This window comes from Aplidium turbinatum, chromosome 7 (assembly GCF_918807975.1).
Source record: "Aplidium turbinatum chromosome 7, kaAplTurb1.1, whole genome shotgun sequence".
Taxonomy (NCBI): Eukaryota; Metazoa; Chordata; class Ascidiacea; order Aplousobranchia; family Polyclinidae; genus Aplidium; species Aplidium turbinatum.
This window is the reverse complement of record NC_137478.1, coordinates 12,573,908-12,599,619: the sequence shown is the minus strand read 5'-3', so window position 1 is coordinate 12,599,619 and position 25,712 is coordinate 12,573,908. Positions and strand designations below refer to the sequence as shown.

The 25,712-nt window shown below is 39.0% G+C and overlaps 1 protein-coding gene across 1 annotated transcript; it reads left to right on the top strand.

The window, feature by feature from the left end:
* Window positions 1-17,135: 17,135 nt before the first annotated feature.
* On the top strand, window positions 17,136-21,028 carry LOC145773756 (uncharacterized). The gene is made up of 6 exons (XM_082584888.1): window positions 17,136-17,437; window positions 17,712-18,034; window positions 18,639-18,773; window positions 18,869-19,149; window positions 19,266-19,349; window positions 20,022-21,028. The coding sequence occupies exons 1-6, from the start codon at window positions 17,172-17,174 to the stop codon at window positions 20,682-20,684; spliced, it is 1,752 nt and encodes a 583-aa protein (XP_082441014.1). The 5' UTR covers window positions 17,136-17,171; the 3' UTR covers window positions 20,685-21,028.
* The last annotated feature ends 4,684 nt before the right edge of the window (window positions 21,029-25,712 follow it).

Genomic DNA, 25,712 nt, shown 5'->3' with positions numbered 1-25,712 from the left:
AGCCCACATTCTGACATTTTTACGCCACCCAGCACATGACATCCTCGAGGAAAGTTTGCCAAGAAATTTGATCAACACAAGTAACTACCAACCATTCCATTCCCTCACCGAGACAATAGACACGAATATTACCGTAAACCTCATCCAAGAACCATCTATCCCACCCTGGGAAGTCTATATACCCATAACTGACTACACCCTTGTAACTGAAACCTCCCAGCTTGACCATCCAAATGCCATCTCTGGAATAGTCGCTGAGCATCTCACAAAAAATTACTCAGAATTTCTCAACATATATACAGACGGATCCAAGACCAACACGAAAACCGGATCTTCCTTTTTTGTAAACCGCTATGGAATAAAACGCTGTTTCACAATTAATAGATCCGCATCTGTGTTCAGTGCCGAACTGTTTGCAATAAAGGCTGCACTTATATGGATAAAAGAGACCAAACAAAGTAAGTCGGTCATCATTAGCGACTGCTTAAGTGCACTACGGACGATTTCAAATCCAACCTGGACAAAACACAGCTTAATCAATGACATACTTCTGCTTCATTCCAGCATTATATCAAATACAACAAAAGTAAAGTTTTTATGGGTTCCTAGTCATGTAGGCATTCCTGGAAACGAAACTGCTGATTTCTTAGCAAAAATTGCTTCAGGAGCCATACCAGCAATACCAACATCAGCCATTACCCCCATCTCCGCAAACACAAAACTCAGCCTAAGTGAAGTCAACAACCTCACCAAAGATCTAGCTCTGCAAAAATGGAATAACCACTATATAAACAGTACCACAGGCCAACTCTACAAATCTATATATCCTGACACCAAAAGTGCAGGAACAAACAAAGTACTTGACCATCCAACCGTCTTTAGACTCATCACCGGTCACTGCCGTTTAAACCAACACCTCTTCAAGATCGGATGCCACACTTATAAATCTATATATCCTGACACCAAAAGTGCAGGAACAAACAAAGTACCTGACCATCCAACCGTCTTTAGACTCATCACCGGTCACTGCCGTTTAAACCAACACCTCTTCAAGATCGGATGCCACACTTCTGGACTATGCGACACATGTATGAGCCCTGAGACTGTGAATCATTTTCTATTTCATTGCAGTAAATATGCAACTCAAAGGAAGTGTCTTGAACAAAATCTGAGCACGTATGGAATAAACATATCGGTAAAAAATTTTGCTGAAAATCGTCCAACTACTACACATCTGCTGGCTTTTATAAATTCCTGCAATAAGCTTATTTAAATTATTATTTTAATCACTGTAATCGTCCATGTTATACTGTAGTGCACCCGTGTCGTGTCTGCTCCCAGCCAGAGATCGATTGTTTTTTACATTGATTCAGCGTCTTAGGACATTGAATCGGTGTGGAAGGCGATTGATTTGCTGGCTGGGCTTTCCTTATTTTGTTTCAGTTTGTAACACCAAGCGTGCAATTCCAAAGAAGTACCTGCCTTTCGTGGGCCTAACCTCCTACAAGAATTTCTTTTCCACTAATGATGTATTTAAACTACTGTATCGCATTATGTTGTGTTGTGTGGTATTGCACCCTTCACTATGCCCTGTTGTGCTCTAACTGTGCTAAATAGCTATTATAAGAATAGTCCAGTCAATCCGGCTCAAAATAGGGCTTGACCCACCACTAATTGCAAATGTTTCGACCCATACATTTTCTGAAAGCTTACATCATACAGAATAACATACTAAAAATCTGCCACGAAAAAATTAGTGGAACCCGCTTTTTAGGGGTAAAAACAAAATGGCCGTCATGTGTCCCAAAAATCTTCATTTTAACGTATCTTTTCACCTAATTCGGGTAATTTAGTTCTGTAAAAGAGCTCGTTCTATATTTCTGGTACAAGGAATTTATAAACAGATACTGGAAAGTTGAAAAATGAGATAAAAATTTGTCTTAATAAAATTTTATAACAAAATTTAAAAATAAAATGGCCGCCATGAGTCTCAAAAATCTTCGTTTTTCCTTATCATTTAACCTAATTCGCACAATTTAGTTCTGTAAAAGGCCTAATTTTATCAAACAATTAATAGTTCAAACTAAGACATCATCATCAGAGTCAATGTCTTCCATTAGGCCTAATGACTAATTTGAACATGACCCATGACAGACTGACCAGCAACAATGTTCAGATTTTCTCCTCTCTGTGCACTTGCTTTCACAGTTCCGTCAACAGCTTTCGCTCGTCGTCGTGTGAGCGTCTGGGGCCGAAGGTCTAGTTTCTTGCGCAGTGACACTAAATGGTGGCGGTATGTGAGCGATCTGTTCAGTGTCACCCCAAGATATCTTGGTTCGGGGCAAAGGACAGAGATTTTCCGTTATTCTGGACGTGTAGCTCACGATCAGCTTCCCGATTATGGAGGTGGAAAGCTGCTGCCACAGTTTTGGTTTCGCTGAGTTTCAGTCGCCAGTTCTGGAGATAGGCTGAGAGAGTTTTTATGTCCTGGCTCAAGGTATCTTTTTGTTTGTTTGTTTGTTTTTCATATCTTTACCCTGCATTGCGGAAAGCGGACTTGAGCGCTATGCATCGGTGTACGCCTTCCGACGCACACCTGACCCACGCTGCAGCCGACTGCAATGTCTGTTTCCGGTTGTCTACTCTTCTTATGACTGAAATTTGGTACTACCCAAGTACCCATTACTTGAAATCGATCACTGGGTAGAGGCAATTATCGTAAAGTTTCTTGCCCAGAGAAACAACAGCAAGTGCGGGTGGCTGGAGTCGAACATGCAGGCTCTCGACTGCGAGCCCAACGCGCTAACCACTCGGCAACTGCTGATTAGATTTTCCCACGACTTTGTGGAGAGGAGAATTGCCAGGTCGTCCGCATAAGCATATTTTGCGGAGACCGTAGTTGGCAGGTCGTGGGTGTAGATGTTGAAAAGAAGTGGAGCCAGGACCGATCCCTGTGGGACGCCGTTTTTCAGGCGTTTCAGTTTACTTCGCCGTGAGCTACCGGTGGTGCGGGTGAAGCTTCGATTCCTGACAAGTTCCATAATCATATGAACCATATGTCCGTCAGGAAGCAGCCGAAGCAGCTTGCAAGTAAGGCCGCGATGCCATACTGTGTCATAGGCAGCTGTAAGATCTAGAAAGACAGTGCCTGCCTTCTTTTTTGCCTCAAAGCAATCCTTCCTCGATGTCTTGGGTTAAGAGTGTGACCTGATCTATAGTGGATTTTCCGCGCCGAAACCCAGCTTGCTGTTTTGGAAGGAGCGGGTCGATGATTGGGTTGACGCGTGCGTAGATCAGTCTTTCGAGGATCTTGAAAGGAACACAGAAGAGGGATATCAGACGATAACTCCTTGAGTCCTCTGGTGGCTTGTGAGGCTTAGGGATCGCAACTACTAGAGCTCTTCTCCAGATGTTTGGGAATGTGAGGTGGTGCAGGCAGGAAGAGAGGAATCTACGTAACCAGGACTTTAGGGCATGGCCAGCATGGAGCACAAGCTCAGGGAAGATCTTATCCGGCCCTGGAGACTTGTGTGGTTTCACTAGGCGGAGGTCGGTGGTGAATTCCTCTGGGGTGAAGTCTCCAGAGATTGCTTCCTCTTGTGGTGTTTCCACTCGCCAAAGGGCAGATACTTCCTTGGCAACAAGGCTGAATGCCTTGCAGTCCTTTGTCTTGTAGACCCTGTTCTGCATTAGCTGGGAAGCGATGGTATTAGCAGAAACGGGGCACTGACGAGGGGAGTTTGCTGAGCGCCCAGTGAGGTTGTTGATGATGCTCCATGCTTTGCGGTTTGAGTGCGAGAAGTTGATGGTTTGGAAAGCTTCGTTCCATCGCTCAAGCTTCTTTGTGTCCAGCCACTCAAGTAGTCTGGTGGCGGCGGTGTTAGAAGCAGCACCACTTGTGGCGCCTAGGTATGAGCGATAGAGAGCTTCACACTTAGAGTCCAGCATGGTGTAGCCGGTTCGATGGCCACGTGGTATTGTGGCCTTTGCCGCAGTTATTATGGCATTGCAGAAGTCCTGGTATGCCTCGTCTGTGTTCCATGTTTCAGGTGATAGTAAAAACTTTGCAGCGGACTCATTTGTCAGGAGGCTGTATTGATTCCAATCGACTTTTTTGAAGTTCCATCGCTTTACGGGTGAACTCGGGACAGGAGCTACAAGTTTTGGAGCGATGATGAGGGACGGCCGGTGTTGGGACCGCGGGAACTTCTCAAGCACACGTCTGTCTGGAAGAGAGCTGTCGACACTTGCGAAGGCCAAGTCAGAGTTTGTCCTTGTTCCCCAGCGGCCGGAGTGGAAACTGGCTGGTTCCTTTGGGTTGAATAGGAGGACAAGATGGTTTGTAGAGGCCCAGTCAGCCAGCAATTCTCCGTCGCTGCTTGTGTTACTGTCGCCCCAGTCGATGTGCTGGTAGCTGAAATCGCCAGCGTAGAGACTGGGGGAGGGGAACGTTGGAAGGGATGGTGGCAACATTCGCGAGGGTGGGGCTTGTAGATGTTGACGATGTTGTAGTCTGAGATGCAAATGCACACCACTTAATCTCAGCATAATTTGGAGATTGGTCGATAAAGGTCCACTTCAGGCTCTCATGCACAAACGTGGTGATGCCGCGCTTCCTGCTTAAGGTAGACCCGGCTAGCGTGTAGTTGGGAATAGCTAGCCTATCTGCAGAGGTGCAGTGGGTCTCTTGGAGGACGATGACGAGTGCCCGGTTGGTATGGGCAAGCCGCTCCACAACTTTGATCTTGCTTGTTGTGTGCCCTTCTATGTTGAGCTGCAGAATGGTGGGGCGTCTGAACTTGTCCATTGCCCCTTGCAGCTGTGCCGTCCGGGTGGAGGCTCTTGGTTGACAAGTTTCGTTTGGCATCTGCTTGGGTGCAGATGTTACTCACAGGATGGGGCACGAGGAGCCACTTGTCGTCCATCACCTTTCGCTGTCAAAGTCACAGCTGCATCACATTCCAGTATAGAATTCGAGCAAAAAACACATTCATTCATAATGTAGAGTTATCAATAAAATCCAACACACTTACAAGAAGGATATACAGTCTTTCCCAGATCATCAGATATAGAGAATGAGGTCTGTTGCAGAACTAAATTTTTCAGGCAAAGCAGCGCAATTATCACGATAGTTACGTCATAATACAAACGGTAATGTTTGTGAAATATTGATTTGCAAGTTGAAGAAACATGAATTTGATCAAACTAGCAAACTTTTTAAGAGTTTATGTTCGATTTGCAGTGAGTTATTAACATAGGTCTTTTGCAGAACTAAATTAGATGAAAAGATATGAAAAAATTAAAGATTTTTGGGACTTGTTTATGGAGGCCATTTTATTTTTAAATTGTTATAAATTTTAAAAAGACACGTTTTTGTCTCATATTGCAACTTTCCAATGTCTGTTTTTGGATTCCTGTACCAGAAATATAGAAAGAGGCTCTTTTACAGACCTAAATTATATGAATTAGGTGAAAAAATATGGAAAAATGAAGATTTTTAGGACACATGGCGGCCATTTTGTTTTTACCCCTAAAAAGGGGGTTCCACTAAATTTTTCGTGGCAGATTTTTAGTATGTTATTCTGTATGATGTAAGCTTTCAGAAAATGTATGGGTCGAAACATTTGCAATTAGTGGTGGGTCAAACCCTATTTTGACTGGACTATAATGACTGTCGCTAAAAGACCTTAGATGTTGTAAAGCGACATAAAACAAACCATAACAATCAATCAATCACTGTGACCAGGGTATCCGAGAGAAGTCAACACTGGTCGGGAAACAATATGAAAAATGGGCCCCATAATAATTTTTAGCAAATATACAACTAATTTGTATCTTGCGTTGCATGTTCGTGTTAAGCTGAAATTAGCCTACTTTCCTCAGCATGTAAAAAACTTCGTTCAATGTAAAAATCAACAAAAGTCACTGGATTACACTTGCAGAAAAACTGCCATTGAGGCAAACTATTTTGTCTAGGAAGCTTTGTAAACACACAATAACGAAAATAGTTCAACCAAGCATTTAATTCAGGAGTGTTCAAACAAACTTTTTCCCACGTGAGCCAGATTTGACAATAAGTGTTCGCGGACCAACAGCCACAATAATTTTTTTGAAAACTTAAGTTGGTTAAATTAAGCAAGTTAAATTTATATGATTTTTGTGTGTCTGCAGGCCAAAAATAACACATTGTACAACAACAGGGGCGGACCATACAAAAACATCTCGTGGGCCGGAGTTGGCCCGCGAGCCGGACTTTGGACATCCCTGATTTAATTCAACTCTTTCCGAACTTTTTGCAATGCAAAGTTACGGATCACAGCATCAAATGATAAAATTTTGCGACATCTGAATTGATGCACAACATGTAGCCTACAGTTAGGCTTTTCAATGGGTTTTGACTCAGCCTACTGGAGCGCAAACAATTCTTTACAAATTTCAGTAATTTCTAAAACCACGTTCTCAAACCGCAACCGTTGGAAGTAGCTACCGGAACACAAAAATTCATAACAAAACTATTTGGAAAAAACTTTCGAAAGTTGCAATCAATGACTTCCTTGTGTAGAGGTTATGGGGTGGTTCGTTCTGGTTTGCAGCTGAAGTTTGCTGTGTAGGCTAGATTTCTGTCAAAAGTAGGCTACCAACTTATCCAAAATGTCTTTGTTGTACAAATGGTTTAAATTTGTCCCACATGCCCGCAACTGCACAACAGACATACGATAAAATTTTCATGGAACTTCAAACTCATCGACGATATGCTTGAGTTTGTTGATACATTTGTCAATTACAACAACTATCGAATCCTTTGCGATGTGTACGGTAGAATAGCCTACATTTCCTTCGAATAATTCAGCTAGTTAAGTGGAGTTATAAAAGCGTTCTGTCCTCAGGAAAATAAAATCATTTTCTTTTAAATCTATAATTGATAATGCAACTTTAGCTTGCGAGTAGTAGCCTAGCCTACTCTTCTCAGCTTTCTTTTACTTAGATTACATCTTCCTTTATTTTCATTAAATTCATCAGTGAATCTTGTTTAGGACAGTAATCCACATAATGCAAAGCAGTCACAAATTTAAAACTGCTAGTGGTAGGGAGGCTATACTGTACTTTAGCATTGACTCAGCTTCCGATCAAGCTCTTGTTGGTTCCAACTTGATGCATTTAAGAAACGTCTTTAGAGCTTCAATTGCAAAAGGGTAACGTAAAGCATTGGGTTTGACTGCACCACGCCTTGATTACTCTCTCGAAGTCAATTTTCTTTGCAAGATGATAGGACAGCTTTCTTTAGATTTTTCAGAAGTTTCCCTCTGACTGGGCTAAAACTACAAAGATACCACAAACTTACAGATGATCAATAAATCCAAAAATGATAAGACATTTGAACAACGCTGTCTGTAGGCAACATTATGAACTCCAACTAGATTTAAGCAACAACATCCATAAACAAAAAATAGACAGGATTTACTTTCTTTAATCGTGCTTGGACTGACACCTTTCACTTTCCCAGATAACTTATGTTGGATACAACATCCTATGCCTGGCCAACGCAGATTTTGAAGTTAAGGTTCAGTTGCCAAGCAAAAATAGTTCACGCTTAACTAAAACAGCACCAGTTTTCAAGTTGAAACTATCAATACAATCGAAACTGTTCAGTGATACAGAAATCATTTCAGCTTCAGATTTTACGTCTTGATGCCCTGCTTGAAGCTGTTCAACATCGCCTACTTTAACACGAAAATGATTTGTTCTTGTTGAGAAGCATCGAGAGTGACATTTATAATGATTGAGAAATACTTGGAACTACGCACTTTATTTAAGAATTTGTTTATTATTGAGTTAATACATTTTTATTTTTGTAGTAAAAATGGGCCCCCTCAAAAGTGCGAAAACAAAAAACTACTCGTTTTTGCTTTACAATGTTTTGCTAGGGGAGAAACTTGCCCGACTTCTCCCCCTCTCGGAGCCCCTGACTGTGACGATGCGACTAATATCATAGGATTAGCCTTGTCACAAAGGTCTGCATTTCTATTGAATTTCGTACACTTGGATGCTCATGCTTTCATCCGCGTTCTTAGGATTCATTTTATTAGTGATTTGGAAATTTAATCATTGCATTATATCATTGTCACGGATTCGTAATGTAGGATGAACGAAGATGATGCAGCCAAATCATAATGCTGTAATACTGTGTATGATAAAAGCATTGCGTACGGCCATTGTCTAGTGGTGGTATTGTTGCAAACCCATATTAGATGTAATGCCTTCATCACCGAAACTGAAAGAGCAAAAAAGACAGTTTATTCGAATTTGTCAAGCAGTTGGTGAAATAACGTAACCCATTTTTTGCTGCTTTTTTTTACTTATGGTAAAAAGAGCTAACATATCATACCAATACGTCCAATAGAGCTCGGAGTGGAATAAGATCTCCTCAAGACTCCAAAGTTGCCTCTCCGACCCCACCCAACCAGAATGCTTTCGCCAAGAGGGGCCTGGGTGCAACTCAATCGCTTGCGCACTGTCGTCGAACTATTCGGCTCCAACATGAACAAATGAAGATGAGTTCATCTGAAATCTGTGATTGTGGAAAGGAGGGAAAACTGCTGACCACACCATCTGCAATTGTGCCATCTATCATGCGCCAAATGGTGTGCCTTGTCTGCAGGAAATGAATGACAATCAATTCAATGGCTGCTCGACACCTGCCCAAACATCTAGACCGAGTCGCCGCTACTTCTCAAGGGTGGTAAAAGGCAGAGCCCCCGACCGTTGAAGTGGCAAAGAAAAAAAAGTTCATACGAAGAAGAATACACCTACACCTTTATTTTTAATGACCCAATCTGGTCATTTTATATGAAGAATAAGAGAAGGCATCTTCTGAAGACAACGCAAGGATACGTAAGAAAAGCCGCAGGCGCTACATACTACATAATACACATACTACATAGTCACCTTTAATTCCTTAATCTTTTATTGCAAAAATCGCTTTTAGTAGCAGTGGGCTATACTGGGTTGATTTTGACTTTTTTCAAGTAACACAACAGAACTAGAGTTTAAAAGGTGCCTATGGACATACCTAGGAACGTGCAAAAATTTTTTTTTTGATTTCGTTCAAATTCCGGATGGAGCCCGGACTTTATGTGAAAAATACAAGATGGCCGCCATAGGCTACAAATTGATAAATCTGCAATAAATTTTCTTTCAGTCAAGCATTTGAGCTGATTTTGATGTCAAAAGAAGCAGTAAATTGAGCCTGTTACTTTAAAAGAGCAACAAAACGCCCTGCATGCTTGAAAGTTCCCTAAAACATTGAAACTATTATATTTCGGTCATTATTTTGCATAATTTCTTCATTTTTGTTGGTGCAACTTGAGATTACTGGTTGCATCCAAGAATAATAATGACAATTTCAACAGTAGCCTATATACACAGAACTTGTTACCGGCATATGAAATTTACATAAAAATGTCACGAAATACACTAGATATTTGAGAAACATTTATACACTTTAGTAATGACACATGAATGGCTGTCACACCTTGGAACGCCCATTCAATCTCTCCCTTGACATGGACGATTTGAACAGGAATGACATTCCTGAATGTCATCTCTTTTTGGTCTCCTCCACATGGTAGGCTATTCTTCTTACTGTCAACCGGCTGGTAGTGGTCACATTCTACAGTGCCATCATTGTTTAAATGGCAGACTCTTGCCAAAAACCACTGACGTTGATTGTTTTCTCCATCCTACACCACAGCCACATTCGTTCCTATAGGGCAGTGGTTCCCAACCTTTTTGTTGTCACGGACCCCTTTAGACAAATTATTAATTCTGCGGACCTCTACCAAAATTTTGCTTGAAACTCAATTAACATAGGTATAGCTTCAGTAGAGAGTTTGGTTCGGTAGAAACTCAATTAACATACTATTGACTATTGTAACAATTATGCTTCTCAACTATTGTAGCCTACTGTGTCATATTGCATTGCCGCTATGACTCCTGCGGCAAATAACAGGTTAAACAGTTGCTCAAATAAGAAAATGAATAAATTGTTCAAGAAATGTCAGCAGTATTTAAAATTTAAATATTAAGGTGACCCAAAGTGCCATGCCGAAACTTTTTTAACGTAAGTAAATTTAATGAGAGGGCTGTTGTTGCCTTTCCTAAACTAAACGGCTGAACTGTGCTTTAGTTTTTGACAATGCAACAGACATGTCATCTTCAACGTCCAGGCGATTTTGATGTTTAGTTTTTATTGTAACAAGAGCTGAGAATCCTGCCTCGCAAAGGTAAGTGGTTATGTATGGTAACAAAACAATAATCGCTTGCTTTGCCAAGAATGGGTAGGTTTGCAGTTGTGAGCACCAAAATTCTTCCACAGTTTTTGAATAAAATTCAATGCGTAATAGCTCTTTTGATCTCAAATCAATTAGGTCATCTTTACCGAGATCGTCATCGCTAATATTGCTCAAGTCAAAAAGAAAAAGATTTCGAATCCATGTTTCAACTTCGTTCGGCAGGTGTTCTAAATTAAAATAACGTTGAAATAAGATTTGCAGGGTTCAAGTGTGCGCAAAATTTTTCTCTCATAGAGATCAAAATACTACATTCTCTTTGAGTTTCATCCATCAAGATAAGATCTTCTAACATTGGAAAGTTAGCGTAATTACCTGCTACCAATCTGCGTTTCCAAACCGGCAACTTGGCTAAAAACGCTATCAGTTTTTCAGCTGCATCAAATTATTGTCACACCTGGTCCTTGAATGCCACAATTAACATTGTTAATATGACCGAAAATATCGGCTAAGTAGGCCATGCCGGATAGAAAACTTTTACTCTGAAACAATTTTGAGAGGATACTTCCTTTTGCTTTCAAAGGAGTTGATACCTCATTCTTTAGCTGCTGCAGTCGTTTTAAAACTTCTCCTCTAGATAACCGACGTACCTCAAAATGATACAAAAGTACTTCGTAATCTGGCCCTACTTCTTGACAGAGCGCTTTAAAAATACGGTGGTTCCCAGCTCTGCTTTTGATAAAATTAACAACTTTCACGCAATTCGTCAGAATTTCTTAGAGACTTGCTGGGAAAGTTTTTGCTCCTAAGGCGTAGGCTACCTGTGCAAGAAGCGATGGGTAGGTTAACAAACACGCGAGGAGCTTCGTTTTTTACTAAAGCAGCAAATCCTGATTTGTTCCCGAGCGTAGCTGGTGCTGCATCCGTGCATATAGAACAATTTTTTTTTCCCAAAATTCATCAAGGTAATCACGGACCCCCAAATACTTTCTCCAGGTTGGGAACCACTGCTATAGGGTATTCTTTAAGGAGTTCAGGAATTGCTGCTGCAATACACATTTTCACTGGTTGATCTGTGTCACCAGAGGAAGCTGCAGCAGTTTAAGATGGCATATACCTCATCTTCTGTTGAGAAGATGGTCCCAACATCCTCATCCTCAGTACCAAGAATCACAGCTAGGATCAGCAGCATGGTATCTACATTCAAGCTGTTTACTTTGTAGAGGCTGGGATTTGCCTGGCTGTCACGTGGATGAATCATTCGTTGGTACTGGATTTTTATGCGGAGAATTTTTTTCTGTGTGGATGGTGATGCTTTTGGCAGAACTTTGGAGCTCTTCCACTTTTGTAATTGGGCCCCCATGTCCCTTACATTGATGCACCAGGTGGTTGAGGAAATCTCCCTCCCTCCTGCTCTTTTTAATGCATTCCTTCAGGTTAGTTTTCATCAATTCTTTTTCTGTCCTTGCAATCTCCATTTCATCTAAATTCTTCATCACTTTGCGGATGCTAGCTTACTGTCAATTAGTGCATCTTTAGCAAAGATTAAATCATCTCTTATTCGTTTCGCTTTGAAGGATCTATTTGAATGTGCTGCGAACAGTCCTGCAAGGTTTCTGAATTGGGCTAAGTATCTTTCTGAGAGCAAGTTCTTTGTGAGGAGGTTTACCCTCATTTCTTCAGTTAGTGTATGGATCCTTGTTCTCCTCTCACTCTTTTCTGTCTCGTCTTCCCAGTGCTTTCTTCCACATTGCATCTTGAGGCCAAGTGCACCCTGCTTGGCCATAGCAGCAACTAAGTAGTGGTGAGGGGTCTGTTGTGGGGCTGTGCGATTCTGCATTCACATGCTTCCAGGAAATCAGACAGCGTTTCAAGATTAGCCCTCTCAAGATCTTTGTGTAGTTTAGGAAGGATCTGGACGAGGTCGGAATGTTGGCAACGCTCTACCATGTTGAGGTAAGGCATTGTCACCTTGCGACAGAAGTGAGACAATGCTTTTAGTGACGCCACAATGAACTCATTCTCCAGGTAAAGGGAAGAGGCTCTGACAAGGAGGTTATTCTTGCTAGTTCTGGATTGCATCTTCTTGAAATGGAGAACACAAGCAACCAACGCACCGGCAGTGTGACCCAATCTTGTTAATCTGCGATCTTTAAAGCGAGAAGGATTTTTGAGTACCACTCTCCTTCAACACCAGGTTAAACTCGTCTGCCATGGAAGTAGTCTTGCCATCACCACCCCTATAGCCACAAGCTTCACTAGAGCCAGAACTACAACTGAGGCGACAATTGACTTGCCTACTCGAAGGTATAACTTCAGTCTCGGCTCTCGTTTCTCTAACATCTGGTATAAACCGATCTAAAAAAATCTTAAATGAAGTAAAACGTGAAAAATTTGACAGAAAACAAGCTAAAAAAAGCTTCAAAAGCACTTTTTTTCATTGGTTTTGTAGTTCTCATACACACCAAGTGTTTTTATTGCTCTTTTAAAGTAACAGGCTCAACTTTCTGCTTCTTTTGAAACCAAAACCAGCCCAAAAGCTTGACAGGAAGCAAATTTATTGCAGATTCGTCAATTTGTACGGCGGCCATCTTGTAATTTTCACAAAAGTCCGGGCTCCATCTGGAATTTGCACAAGATCAAAAATTTTTTTTTAAACATTCCTAGGTATGTCCATAGGCACCTTTTAAACTCTAGTTCTGTTGTTTTTGAAAAATCACCCCAGTGTAGCCCACTGCTACTTTCAGAAAATTTTGTGTTCGTGTGATTCTCGAAACGTTTTTTGAGGTGTTGATCAGAAGAATGAGTTCTTGTGATGTAATTTTACCATAGTTTCTGGAAGCGTCTGGTTAAAGCAAGCCGGTTATGAATAGCAGCGTGATTTGAGTATGATTATTAGATTTGTGATTAGAGTTGTGTGTTATGGGAAATAGATGTTGTAACGAAAAGTATGTTAAAGAAGATTGTTGAGTTCTAGCCGATATTGAAGAGATTTTGAAAGTTTAACTATTGCCAATTGTAAAGTAGCTGTTACAAGTAGTAGTGTACATCTATTTTGAAATCGACAAAAACGTTTGCTGTTCAGAAATCAGAATTTGATATCATTACGTGCTGAAAGTGGTTTCCATTCGTCAGTTCAAAGATTTGATCTATCATCTCACAAGTAGAGCTATTCGATCAATTACTTGACTGTTAAACGTTTAATATCCCAATAAACTACGTCATCAATCTTTCCAAAATCTCTTTACGTGTAAGAGATCGAAACAATTGTGACATTCAACATTGACATTAAAGATGGGAAAACTTGGCTATAAAACTGCGATTAAAAAATCTCATAACAAACAATATTAGTTAGAGTGAAAAAAACTGCTCATGGTGACTGATTATCATGAAGTAACGACATTTACTGCATGTGTGTGACACCTGTGACATATCCCATTTAAGCGTGATAGACCTATTGTACTTTATTTAGCACTAACGATAGGACGAGAGTATATTGTTATCACTCAATCGCCTTTCATACATTCACAACACATGGAAAATAAACTTCTTTCCTTTCCAAGTAGCAAGCTGATGAATGGCTTAAACTCTAACATTTTCCCATCACTTTCACTGTTGGTGTTATCACTGGTGCGACAACACACACACCGACAGAAACAGTAAAACACATGTTTGAACACTGGCTTAAAATCAGAGAAAGAGTTGATTCAATACACCACTATACCAGTGGTTCTCAAACTATGCATCCTGGCGCCCTAGTGTTTCGTTTAAAATTTCAAAGGCCGTCGCACAAACATTTGGTTTCCTAACAAAAAAATTCAAAAACAGGAATTTCCTTTTCTAAAGGCTGTGTATGTTCAACTTCATGGCAGCAAATTGTTAATCGGTGCTTAATTTAGAAATACAAACGTTAATCATGCAACCAAGGAACACAATGCACATACAACTATACCATGACTGAGCTGTGATTGTAACGCTACATTATTTCAAATGAAAAAAGTGAGAAGTTCTTAAGATTGCAGAGTTCTATTAAATTTCAGTAAATTTACAGAAAAATATTAAATCAACATATAGATTTGTGATTTTTGATGCCGTGACCAATCAGGTATATACTTATGTTCCCCATATAGCTTGTATCATAATTTCGGCAATGTACGTTTATCTAAAATCAAAAGCATCAAAAACTTTAAATTGATTCGTTGCTTCATTTTTGTGATACTGACACTTGAGCAGTAGTCAACAACGCTAGTTTTGTACGTAATATTTTACAAGCCGTGTAGGCTACAGCTCGGCTTGGCTAAGAGTTCTCCTTACTACGTCAGGATACACCTAGCTGCGTCCGACAATATCTGCAACCTCCACTTGTGTGTTAACGCGCGTCTTTCTCCTCACTGTCCAACAGCAGCAGACCAATTGTTCGGAGTTTTAGCGGTTTTCTATTAAAGAACGAAACACATATAAATAGGCTATTGGCACAGAATACTAAAGTTAATAATTTTGGTGTAGTTAGTTTGACAACTATGGTAGATTACTAGAATAAAGTTACAATGTTATTTACCAAACTATTCTGTGTCCCAGGTGCAGATCATCCAAAGTGACGCAATTAAGTAGTTGATTCCAATTTCCAATATACAGCGACAAACAAAACAATACCACTGCAAAGGGTCTAATACAAAGTTTTGCTGTGAAATAAAACAAATAACATAACTGCATTACGACTATTGCTTTTCTCTGCGTTATGGCTAGGTCTCTAGCTCTGACATTGCAACTATACTCAACAAATCAAATACAGGGATATCTACAACTACGGGATTGCTAACTCACGTTTAATGACTCAGCAATTTTGTCATAAGCGGGCCGATGGTATTTTTGAACTTTGAAGTGTTTCCACAATTCCTTTGCAAGTTTGCAGTGTGCTGACCAGAGAATTCATAACTCTGTGCTTATTAGATTGTCACTGCAGAATTAGTTTTGTTTCTTGGTTATGATTTAAGTAAAGGGAGTAAATGTAAAGCTTTGTAGTGGTTCTTTGCTTAGATTGGCTGGCTACTAAAATGGTGTGCTAGGCTAGGGGTTCAGCAGAAGCAATATATGCAAGTTAGGATATAAACTTTCCTGCTAACTAGTCAAAAATTTTAAAAACTTGAGTTTAGGCTATTTATAACTATATAGAAACATCTATTTTTGTAATCTGACAATTCAAATAGACTTTCCCCCTTGTCTTTTATGCGGCATTAAATGCCATTAACTTTTTGTATGGTACCGTAGCCTACTACTACAACAATCCTATGCCTGCCCTGCATGTACTAATCGTAGGCTACTCTGCAAAGTTGATGGCAGGTTGCATCAGTACATGCTCACACTATGGGGTTATTAGGCTTACCAGTACCAACATTGTTGCTGATTCTCACCAGCTACGGTACGTTGATAATCAAGTGGCTAGGCAAGTTTCACTGAAGGTGCTGACCTGATCACAAGTTTGATTCATGGCAGTAGGTAACTAGGTATCACTTGTTTTTATGAATGAGCAGACAGGAAAGGCCAGTTCAGCTTCTGGAGTAGGCCTGGTTAAACTAGACTTCAAGAATTTTGTGTGGCAGTCACCAGTAAAGTGAAACTGTCACTTTACTAAAATTACCGGTAGCCAGTAAAAATATTTCATGACAGCCTACCTTAAAAATATTTACACTGCTTGTACCATTATCGATCCATGTATATTGCTTTCAGCTAAATTGCAGTGTTAAGTTTCTATCTGTATTTAATGTAAACTGAAAGATGGTGTATAAATGTTGTGTACCAGGTTGTAAAACTGGTTATAAAACGAATGACAGTAAAGAGAAAATTGCTTTATATAGGTTTCCTAAAGAACATGAGCTAAAACAAAAATGGATAAAAGTAATTCCGAGGAAAGATTGGATTGTCACAGAGTCATCCAGAGTATGTTCCCTGCATTTTCATGAGAATGACTTTGTAACGGATTCTTGTGATACAAGAATTGATCGAATGGAAGTACGGGGTTCAAGTACATTGCAAAGAAAGCGATTAAAATCTGTTGCAGTTCCTCGTGTTTTTTTGGCTTTACCCCAGTATCTGACAAAGGCAAGTTCTGTGCCTCACAAAACTGCATCATCTGCATCTGCCAGGTTGAAAAAAGAAAATTCTGTCATTGAACAACAAAATCAAAATCTGTTCCAACAAGAGGTGATCAAAAATTTTGCTTCATTTAAGACAAATATTCAGAATGAAGTATTACCAAGTGGTTATGTCGTTATTTTCAAAGAATCAAATATCCAGTTTCATTATATTGCCATTTCTGAAGACTTCACATTTGCACCCAAACTTCTATCCTCTGTTGTTGTTACTGATGCTTTGGAAGTTCAAGCATATGTGTGTTCTGCAGTCCTGCCTCGCATAGTTTATAAACATCTCTTCGCTTCTCAATGTTTAACAACCATTTCTGAGCTTACAAATTTACTGGCATTATGTAAATCACTATGCAGCAAGTCATTTGATAGTATAAGTCATACTCAGTTGTTGGAGTTAGCTGCATCATGTCAAGAGCAATGTGCATCCATAGATTTGACCATTTGCAATGAAAACACATGTGTGCCTTTATTAAAATTTATTGTAGAACAAATATCTTTACTCCAAGTACCAAAAAATGCTCGTCGCTATTCCACCAATACTACCACTACTGCATTTTTATGGCAACTGACCAGTTCATCCCTTTATAAAAAACTACGAAATTTTTTTGTATTGCCTTGTCGAAGCCGTCTTCGTCAGCTTTCTACTGGAATGACTGTTGACTTTGCAAAACTGGATTTGGAATATTTAAGATTACGAACATCTGAATTATCTCAACGGGAACGAATTGTCGTTTTAATGATGGACGAAGTGTATACTGCTCAGCGTGTTGAATATACTAGTGGCTCTTTCATTGGTTTAACTGAAGAAGGTCAGCCTGCAAAAACTGTATTGACATTTATGGTCCAATCAATAAGTGGAAAGTACAAAGATGTTGTTTGTCTCATTCCTGTAGAAAAACTTGACACTAATTTGTTGAAGAGTTGGTTTGAACGTGTGATGCTTGCACTCAATGATATCTTTTTTGTAGTTGCTGTATCTGCAGACAATCATGTCTGTAACAGGTAAGATAACATTTTTCTAATTACATCATAGTACCGGTAGTTTGTTTGGGTACTTACTGCGTAAGCTGTTCATATATATAATTGTTTAAATAAAATATTTTATTATGCTTTCATTCTCATATGCTCGATAGTCTCTTAGATCTCAATGAAATAAAAACTCAAACTTTTGCCTGTTGCATTTGCAACTTTTTATAAACATTGTTTAAAAAAAAAGTGACATCTATTGCTGTATATACCATTTTCACCACTTTAAGCTGTACTTTTTATTTTATAGGAAATTGTTTGTTGATCTGTGTGGTGGAAAGCTTTCGCACAGCATAGAGCATCCATTGAGAAAAGAGGAAAAACTGTTTTTATTTTTTGATTTTACTCATAACCTGAAGAATATTTACAACAATTTTGCAAAAAGGAAAAGGATGCATCTCCCTTGTACTGGCCATGAGCACCTGCTTGGTCAGTCATGTATTGCAGAATTTCATCATTTGTCTCGCCTGTATGCTATGGAAGAAGACAAGGCATTAAAGGTTGCTCACAAACTGAAGAAATCCTCATTAAATCCAAGCAGCATTTCACGGACATCTCCACTACATGCTCTCAGTAGGTGTTTGGTTAGTGTTCTTATAAATGCATTATTGTACAAATGTACAACTTGGTAGAAAATGCATTCAATGTAACTTCTTCAAAAACTTGAAGAACATGTAATCAAGTGCAAATTGTATTGGTAATTTTAAACGTTGATTGGTTAAAATATTTTTTCTTTTTTCCAAATGTAGTTCTTGCAATTTCTATCCGTCTCAAAATTCCATGGTCACACCTCCCATCTTCAGTTATTAAATGTCCAAGATAGGAAAAAGATTTTACTTTTTGTATAATTTTATTGTCAATTATAATTTGGAGTACTGGAGTGTCTGATGATTTTGAGATTATTATTGATTTGGTCTTTTTAGCGTTAATTTTCATATTAAATTCTTTACCAATTGGCAATTGAGTTAACATTGTCCACTATTTCTTGAAGATCTTCTTGTGATTCAGCCAACAGAACAGTATCATCAGCATAGCGTAAATTTGTTATGTTCAAGCTATAGCTATATAGCTGGTAATAAATTTTATGTATTTATGTGCAAGGTGTGTGTTTGTGTTCATGCCAATGCTTTACTAGTATTTTTGTGTGACTATTGACTAGTTATTTTTTGGCATGCAGGTGTTTTCAATGAATCAACTGTTCGTGGCTTGGATCATTACAGCACAGCTTGTTCAGCATTTTCAGAAACTGCTCGATATATCAATTTTGTCACCAACATTTGGAAAGTAATGTCTGTTAAAACTTGTTTTAAAGGTATGTACAGTCTATGGAGGTCAAAGAAACAAGCACTATAGTGCAGATAAGCTGAGCCTATGTATAACCCTATAAAATTTTGGTACTTTGTTTAGGAGAGAAGAAAAGAGATCCTATGTTCATTCCATTAAGCATCAGCCATGAGACAAATCATGTTGGGTTGCTTTTTTTGAAAGAAGCAACAAAAATTTTTGAAGAATGGCGTGTTTGTGGAACGGCTGGGCTTTCCAACGAGACATTCACAGCTTGCATTCAGTCCATGGGAGCAGTAGTTGAACTTGCCACCTACCTTCAAACCAATCATGGTTTTGATTATCTGCTTTCAGGCAAGGTTATGTCGGATCCTATTGAAGGCCGCTTTGGCTGGTATAGGCAGGTCAGTTTATATTATTCTGTACTAGTATTATTAGAGATCACTGTATGGTTTGCTAAGGATTCGCTGGTGTTGCTTTTAGTGCGTTACATATATTGAGTTTCATTTTTTGTATACAGGTCAATGGCGGCAATTTCTTTATTTCCGTCAAGCAGCTGCTTTTGGCTGAAAAGAAAATACGTTGCTTAACTCTTTCGCGCCCAGCGATTTTGCACGGTTTGACCGCAAAACCCAGCCATTTTCTCTTTTTTTTCTTTAACTTTAACGAGTTGACACGCGTAACACCGATTGTGTATTTTGACATGGAATATCTCATTGGAAAGATAATTTCAAGTTCTGACTATAAATGTTAGAACCTACTTTCCTAATACAACATATTTGAAGATACAGTGTTTTCAAAATGTGCACTTTTTTAACTTTTTTGTTTGTTGAAAATTTTGTGAAAATGAAGCATCTTACAAAAAAAATACTCCCACCTTTTCTGTAGAACCTAAAAAAGATTTTTTTTTTCAGTGGACTTCCTAATGATATGAAGTGTCAAGGAAAAATCAAACATGCCTTGTTCCTTTATATACATACTTTTATTTTAACTGTTGGTTAAAGTAAGCACACTTTGTCCAATTTGAGCAATTTTTTTTTTTGAAAAACACGAGAATATCAATAAAATAAGCATGTTACAAGGGACCAGTAAATTTATAGATATTTTGCTACAAACACAAAGTTTTATATCACGCATCAAACAGCATCATTTTAAAATGATGCTGGGCATTTCGCATTAAACCTCAGATCATTTTAAAATGATGCTGGGCGTTTCGCATTAAACCGCAAATCATTTTAAAATGATGCTGGGCGCGAAAGAGTTAAGTTTGCTACAGCAGCAAACTCTGTTGGCAGCCTCAAGAATTTCTGACATTTTTTCTAATGATGACGATGGTAGTGAAGTTAATGAAGAGCAGGTTTGGCTTGCAGACTTTTTTCTTGGTATTGTATTAGAGGATATGTCAGAATCGGATGCTGCTATTGCCTACTATGTCAGCGGATACATTGCACGCAGTATTGTACGCCGCACGAAGTGCTGTGCTTGCAAGGAGTTGCTAATAAAAGGAGATGATGAGCCTGATTTGAAGAGCTCCATCCCAAATGAGCATAAGCATCTGTTTGAAATGGCTAACCGAGGAGGTTTATGTGAACCGTCTGAATTTTGCTTTGGGACAACTGTACTGGCTGCTCAGTGTTATCAGGCCATCATTAATGATCCTTCTATGATGAGAAAGTTTTTATCTTTAAACAGTCATCAGCGTGCCTTTGTTGATGCAATCAAAAAGATGCTTTGCTCATCAAAGATTCTTGTTAGTTTACTAAATACAAAATGTTCTACTGGGCATTGTAATTTTGACTTAATTGTGCAATGTGCTTTTAATTGTTTTTCAAAAAATCAGCTTAAACGTTTTAACAGTCAACCAACTGTTGATACACCACAACCTAAACTGCTTCGAAAAATCAGAAAACTAACATCAAAAGCTTCTAGTAGCAGCTAATTTTAAGTTGTAGGAAATATGCTTACATATCTTCACATGTCATTTGTATTGAACTTGTATTTTTCATTTTTTTCACACTATATGTATTATGCGTATGATTGTCACCAGACTTCTATCCAGTATTATTTGTGCATAATGTTATAATTCATTGCGATTAAAGGTGGGAAGTACTTTTCCGATACCGCTACTGGTACCAACAATACATTTTGAGCCATGTATGGAGTACTGAAGTACTTTTCAAAGCTGATTTCAGTCGATGCCGGTACTTTTTCGGCTCTTGCTTAGCTAGCATTATATCCACATTAGCGAGAATGCTTTCAGGTGTTTGGCTCATGAAAGTTGGAATTTACGCAATATTATCACACCTTTCAGGCTCCTCGGTTATCAGTAATCTGCAGACGAGCTAGTCACTGTCAACGCTTATTTTGGCACTAATGTCTGTGTGTGCTTGGTTATTATACGTCTTTACTGTATTCGCTATTCCAACCACGCCACTGCTCTATTGTGTTTTAGGGTAGTATTTTTATGCTTTATTTTGTGTAACTAAAAGAAAACTATCTGTTTTATTGCTTCATATCTACTGCACACGTTTTAATTTGAATTTATGACTCCTGTTACGATGCATACCCATTTTGTTTTCTCTTATTGCTTACCGTATTCATAATTAACGTTTGTGGTAGAGCTTTCTTTAGCCTGATGGCTACATGCCGACGCAAGTTGAATATTCCATAAATATACGGTTAGTTACATGGTACACTTTTGTACTTGTACATAGATGACTGAGTGCAGTGGCGTTGCCAAAGGGGGTTTAGGGGGTTACAACCCCCCCTTTGGCACGCGTGTGACGTCACAAGAGCGAGTTTTGCCAATACCAAACATTCAAATATCTCAGCCAGGAATTAACAAGGAAAAAACATAGAGACTTAGCTTTATTACCGAAAAATGCCCAAGAAAACATGATCTTATCCTTTTGCTATGCCACTGGACAGCACCATTTTACAGGAATATTTATACCAACATTTTTGTTGAAAATGCTCTCAGAACGCACCAAATTCAAAGTAATTTTTCAAATTTTTCTGGGGGAGTTCCCCCAGACCCCCCGCCGCTGGGTGTCGCCTTTCGCGAAGACAACGTCGGGCTTCGCCCGCCGGCCGTCAACCCCCCCCCCTTTCAAAATTCCTGGCTACGCCACTGACTGAGTGCCTCCTGATTGCATCGTATCTTCACAATGTGGTGATTTTGACGTCGGCCCGCTCCTGTCATAGATATTTTCTAGTTAGCAATCCCGTAGTTGTAGATATCCCTGATCAAATACTGTACATAAAGCTTGGTCAGTGAAAGGAGTTTACATCATACAAACGACGCTTTCGTTGGTGTTGTCCATTTGCCAATCTTCGCTACACTCGACCGCCCAGAGATAACAGTAAAATGAGGTCATCGTCTCTTCCGTCGCCGAAGCGAAAACAATCCAATTTACGCTTCATTTAACTGACCAGCGTGATGGCGTCGTATACAAATTACGGCACAAACAAAAAAGTATAAAATATTCTACACTCCACCCAAAATATGCTACTACGTCTAAACAACATATTTTACTAGCAAAATACTTTAACAATCATTTTCTTCATTTCTACACAACCACATGGGTGGTTGGTCTCTAAGTTGTTGGTCAGCACGTATGATTAAACACAATTTGGTGATGGGACGTTTAATTTTGTTGTTTTTTGTTTTAACCAAAAGCGACCGAACCACTTCATTTTTGTCTGGATATGTCTCTATTACAAGGTCTAACAGCCATTGCGACCTCGGAACGGATTGATCAACTATCAAGACGATGTCATTTTGCACCAAATTTTGTCTTAACTTTTTCCACTTCTGATGATGGGCAATTGTTGGCAAATACTCCTTGGTCCATCTTTTCCAAAAGACGTCAGCGAGGTATTGTACCTGTCTCCAACGATTAGACCAGTTTACATCCCTTTCCGTGGTCTCAGTCAAGGGCAAATTGTTACTTGGTTTACCATTAGCAAATCGTTTGGTGATAACGGTTTATCGTTTTTTTCTACAAAGGTAATTGGAGTCAAGGGCCGAGAGATTACAATTGCTTCTACTTCCACAAACAGTGTGCTCAAATTCTCGTCCGTATATGTACTGTGTGGAGACAAAGACAACAGGATTTTTCGTACTGAGCGTATCAACCTTTCCCACGCTCCTCCGTGGTGACTGGCTGAAGGGGGATTGAAATGCCAGTCTATTTCCTTTTGAAGAAGAAAGTTTTCAATCTTTTGCTGATTCCAGGTGCGCATAACACTTCTTATAACCTTTTCCGCTCCAACAAAATTCGTTCCATTGTCCGAATAAATGTGAGCTACCTCGCCTCTTCTGGCGATGAATCGTCTCAAGGCACTTATGAAGGAATCAATATTCAATGAATGTGCAACTTCCAAATGAACTGCTCTTGTTGTTAGGCAGGTAAAGATACATCCATATCTCTTAACTAAACTCCTACCCTGTTTTACATTGATAGGACCAAAGTAATCAACACCCGTGGCAAAGAAGGGGGTTGATTTGTTTGCATACGACACGTCGGTAAATCAGCCATCAGTTGCTCACCAGGTGTCGCATTCTGTTTCTTGCATACTGTACACTACAGTCCTTTATCACTCCCCGAATGGCAGAGCTACCTTTCTCCACCTAGTATGCAGTCCGTAGCGCTGTGAAAGTATGGTTTATACTGGAATGACCAGCAGTCACGTGAAAGTGTTGAATTACCAGTTTAGTTAGCCATGAATTATGAGGCAAAATGACTGGATGCCTCAAATTGAAGTCTATTGGTGCCTCAGACAGACGTCCGCGAACTCTAAGGGTCGAATGCAGAAAGGTAGCTCAAAATAAACCTAATTAAACGCCAAGCTCATCTCAGGCAAGCGGAGTTTCAGTCAAGCTCGGTTTAAAACTTGAGCGCGCTGCAGAAACTAATTTGCAAGGTCGCTTGGCCAAGCCACCCATTGAGTTGCGCTTCATGATAAAACTGGTTTTTAGCTACGTTTTTGACGCAAAGTGTGACGTCACTCGACTTGCAATGGTGATTTTTGAAACCTACCCGACAAATAAAGTAATTTGTAAGTTTAGAAGTTGTTCGTGTAATTAGGGATGCTTTATTAATGACACCATAATACCTTTTGTTACATCACAATTGAATTTGAAACGCAGTTTCCAGTTGGTGGTAGCAAGTTAGTAGCCTGTTGTAAGACAATCAATCAATCAATCAATGTTTTATTTGTCAGTAACAGGAACATAGGTACATGTTTGAAATATGCAATATACACAGTACAAAAGTTACACAAGTTCCCATACTACTAGTCAATTGCCACCCTACGGAAATTACGATTTTGCCATTTAAAATAAGCTTACAAGAGAAAAATAATAATTGAAACGTTCCCGCGCTTCAACAACAGCATACGCACAAAAAAAACATATTGATGATAACGTAGGCCAAAACACAAAATTCCATGAAGCAAGCAGAGAATAATAAAGTTTCCGAAGTAACTGACAAGTTGGTTTCCATAACATATCACTTACGATGCACTGTAGCTTTGTAAAATTAACGTTTTGATCTCTTTTTTGAAACAATGAAATGATAAGTTTTTTAGCCTACTTGGAACCTCTAACCAGAGCATTGGTCCCAATACCTGCATGGACTTCTTGCCAAATTCTGTGTTTGATCTGTTTATAAAATAATTGTTGCTTGTTTGATATCTTGTGTTATGCTGATGAATAGATGAAGCATTTGTAAATAAATCACAATACGTAGACGGATACTCATTCATATGAACTTTGTACATATGTTTTTTTATTTCAATGTTATGTATGTCTTTTAGTTTCAAGATGTTCATTTTGAAAAATAAAAAATTAGTGTGAGCATAGTAATTTTGTTTCGTAATTATTCTTATAACCTTTTTTTGTAATTTTATTAATGGATCCAGTGCACTGTCACAGGCCTTTCCCCAGCTTGAAATACAATATTGCAAATGACAGTAAATCAAAGCGTGATACACATCTTTTAAAGTGTCTGTGTTGACATAATTTCTGAGTTTAAGCAACGCCCATGAACCTTTTGCTACTTTTCCGCAAATTTTATCTATGTGATATTTCCATGTTAATTTGTTATCTATGTAAACGCCAAGGTATTTTATTTGATCTTTTTTTGAATGCTTGTGTTACCAATGTTAATGTTAAAAATTTTTATGTGTTTTTTATTTGTTATTAGCATGTATTCAGTTTTTGAGAAATTTAATGATAATCTATTAAGCTTCAACCAGTTGTAAACTTTTTGCATTTCGGCATTCACATTGTTCTGCAAATTTATTTCACATTTGTCGCTCATCGTAAGATTGGTGTCGTCAGCAAATAGTTTAACATTCATGTTTGTTGAATTTGGTAAGTCATTTATATACAGTAAGAAAAGAAGGGGTCCCAATGTCGATCCTTGGGGCACACCGCAGGTAACCTGTCTTGAGTTTGAAGAGATTCCATTGACGACCGTGTGCTGTAGACGATTGCTGATATAGCTTTTTAACAATTGTAATGGAAGGCCCCGAAGACCATATGTTTGCAGTTTCTGTATGAGAATAGTGTGATCAACTGTGTCGAAGGCTTTAGCTAAATCAAGAAATACAGAGCAAGTTGTATCTTTATTATCTAGGTTAGTTAAGATGTTATCACAAACGTTTGACACAGCTAACGAAGTGGAATATTGTGGTCTAAATCCATACTGATGTGGAGTGATGACAGTTGACAGCAACTACACTGTTAAAAAATTTTACTGACATTTTACAGGCAGCAGAAAAACATCATTCGATGTTTACAGATTACTTATAGTTTCCCTGTATTTCAATTACTATCTTACTCTGTAAATTTACAGACTGAAGCTGTTTCTGAATAACGCACATCACTGTAAAATTACTGTGCTCTTTTGTAGTGCATTTTACAAGTTTGCTGTAACTATACTGACAAAGAGCAGGCAGC

Bases quoted from the DNA above. Each gene is read 5' to 3' on its own strand.
- LOC145773756 (XM_082584888.1), top strand. From the start codon at position 17,172: ATGATGGACGAAGTGTATACTGCTCAGCGTGTTGAATATACTAGTGGC. The intron at 17,438-17,711 runs GTAAGATAACAT...TTTATTTTATAG, and splicing joins GACAATCATGTCTGTAACAG to GAAATTGTTTGTTGATCTGT. The intron at 18,035-18,638 runs GTAGGTGTTTGG...TTTGGCATGCAG, and splicing joins ATCTCCACTACATGCTCTCA to GTGTTTTCAATGAATCAACT.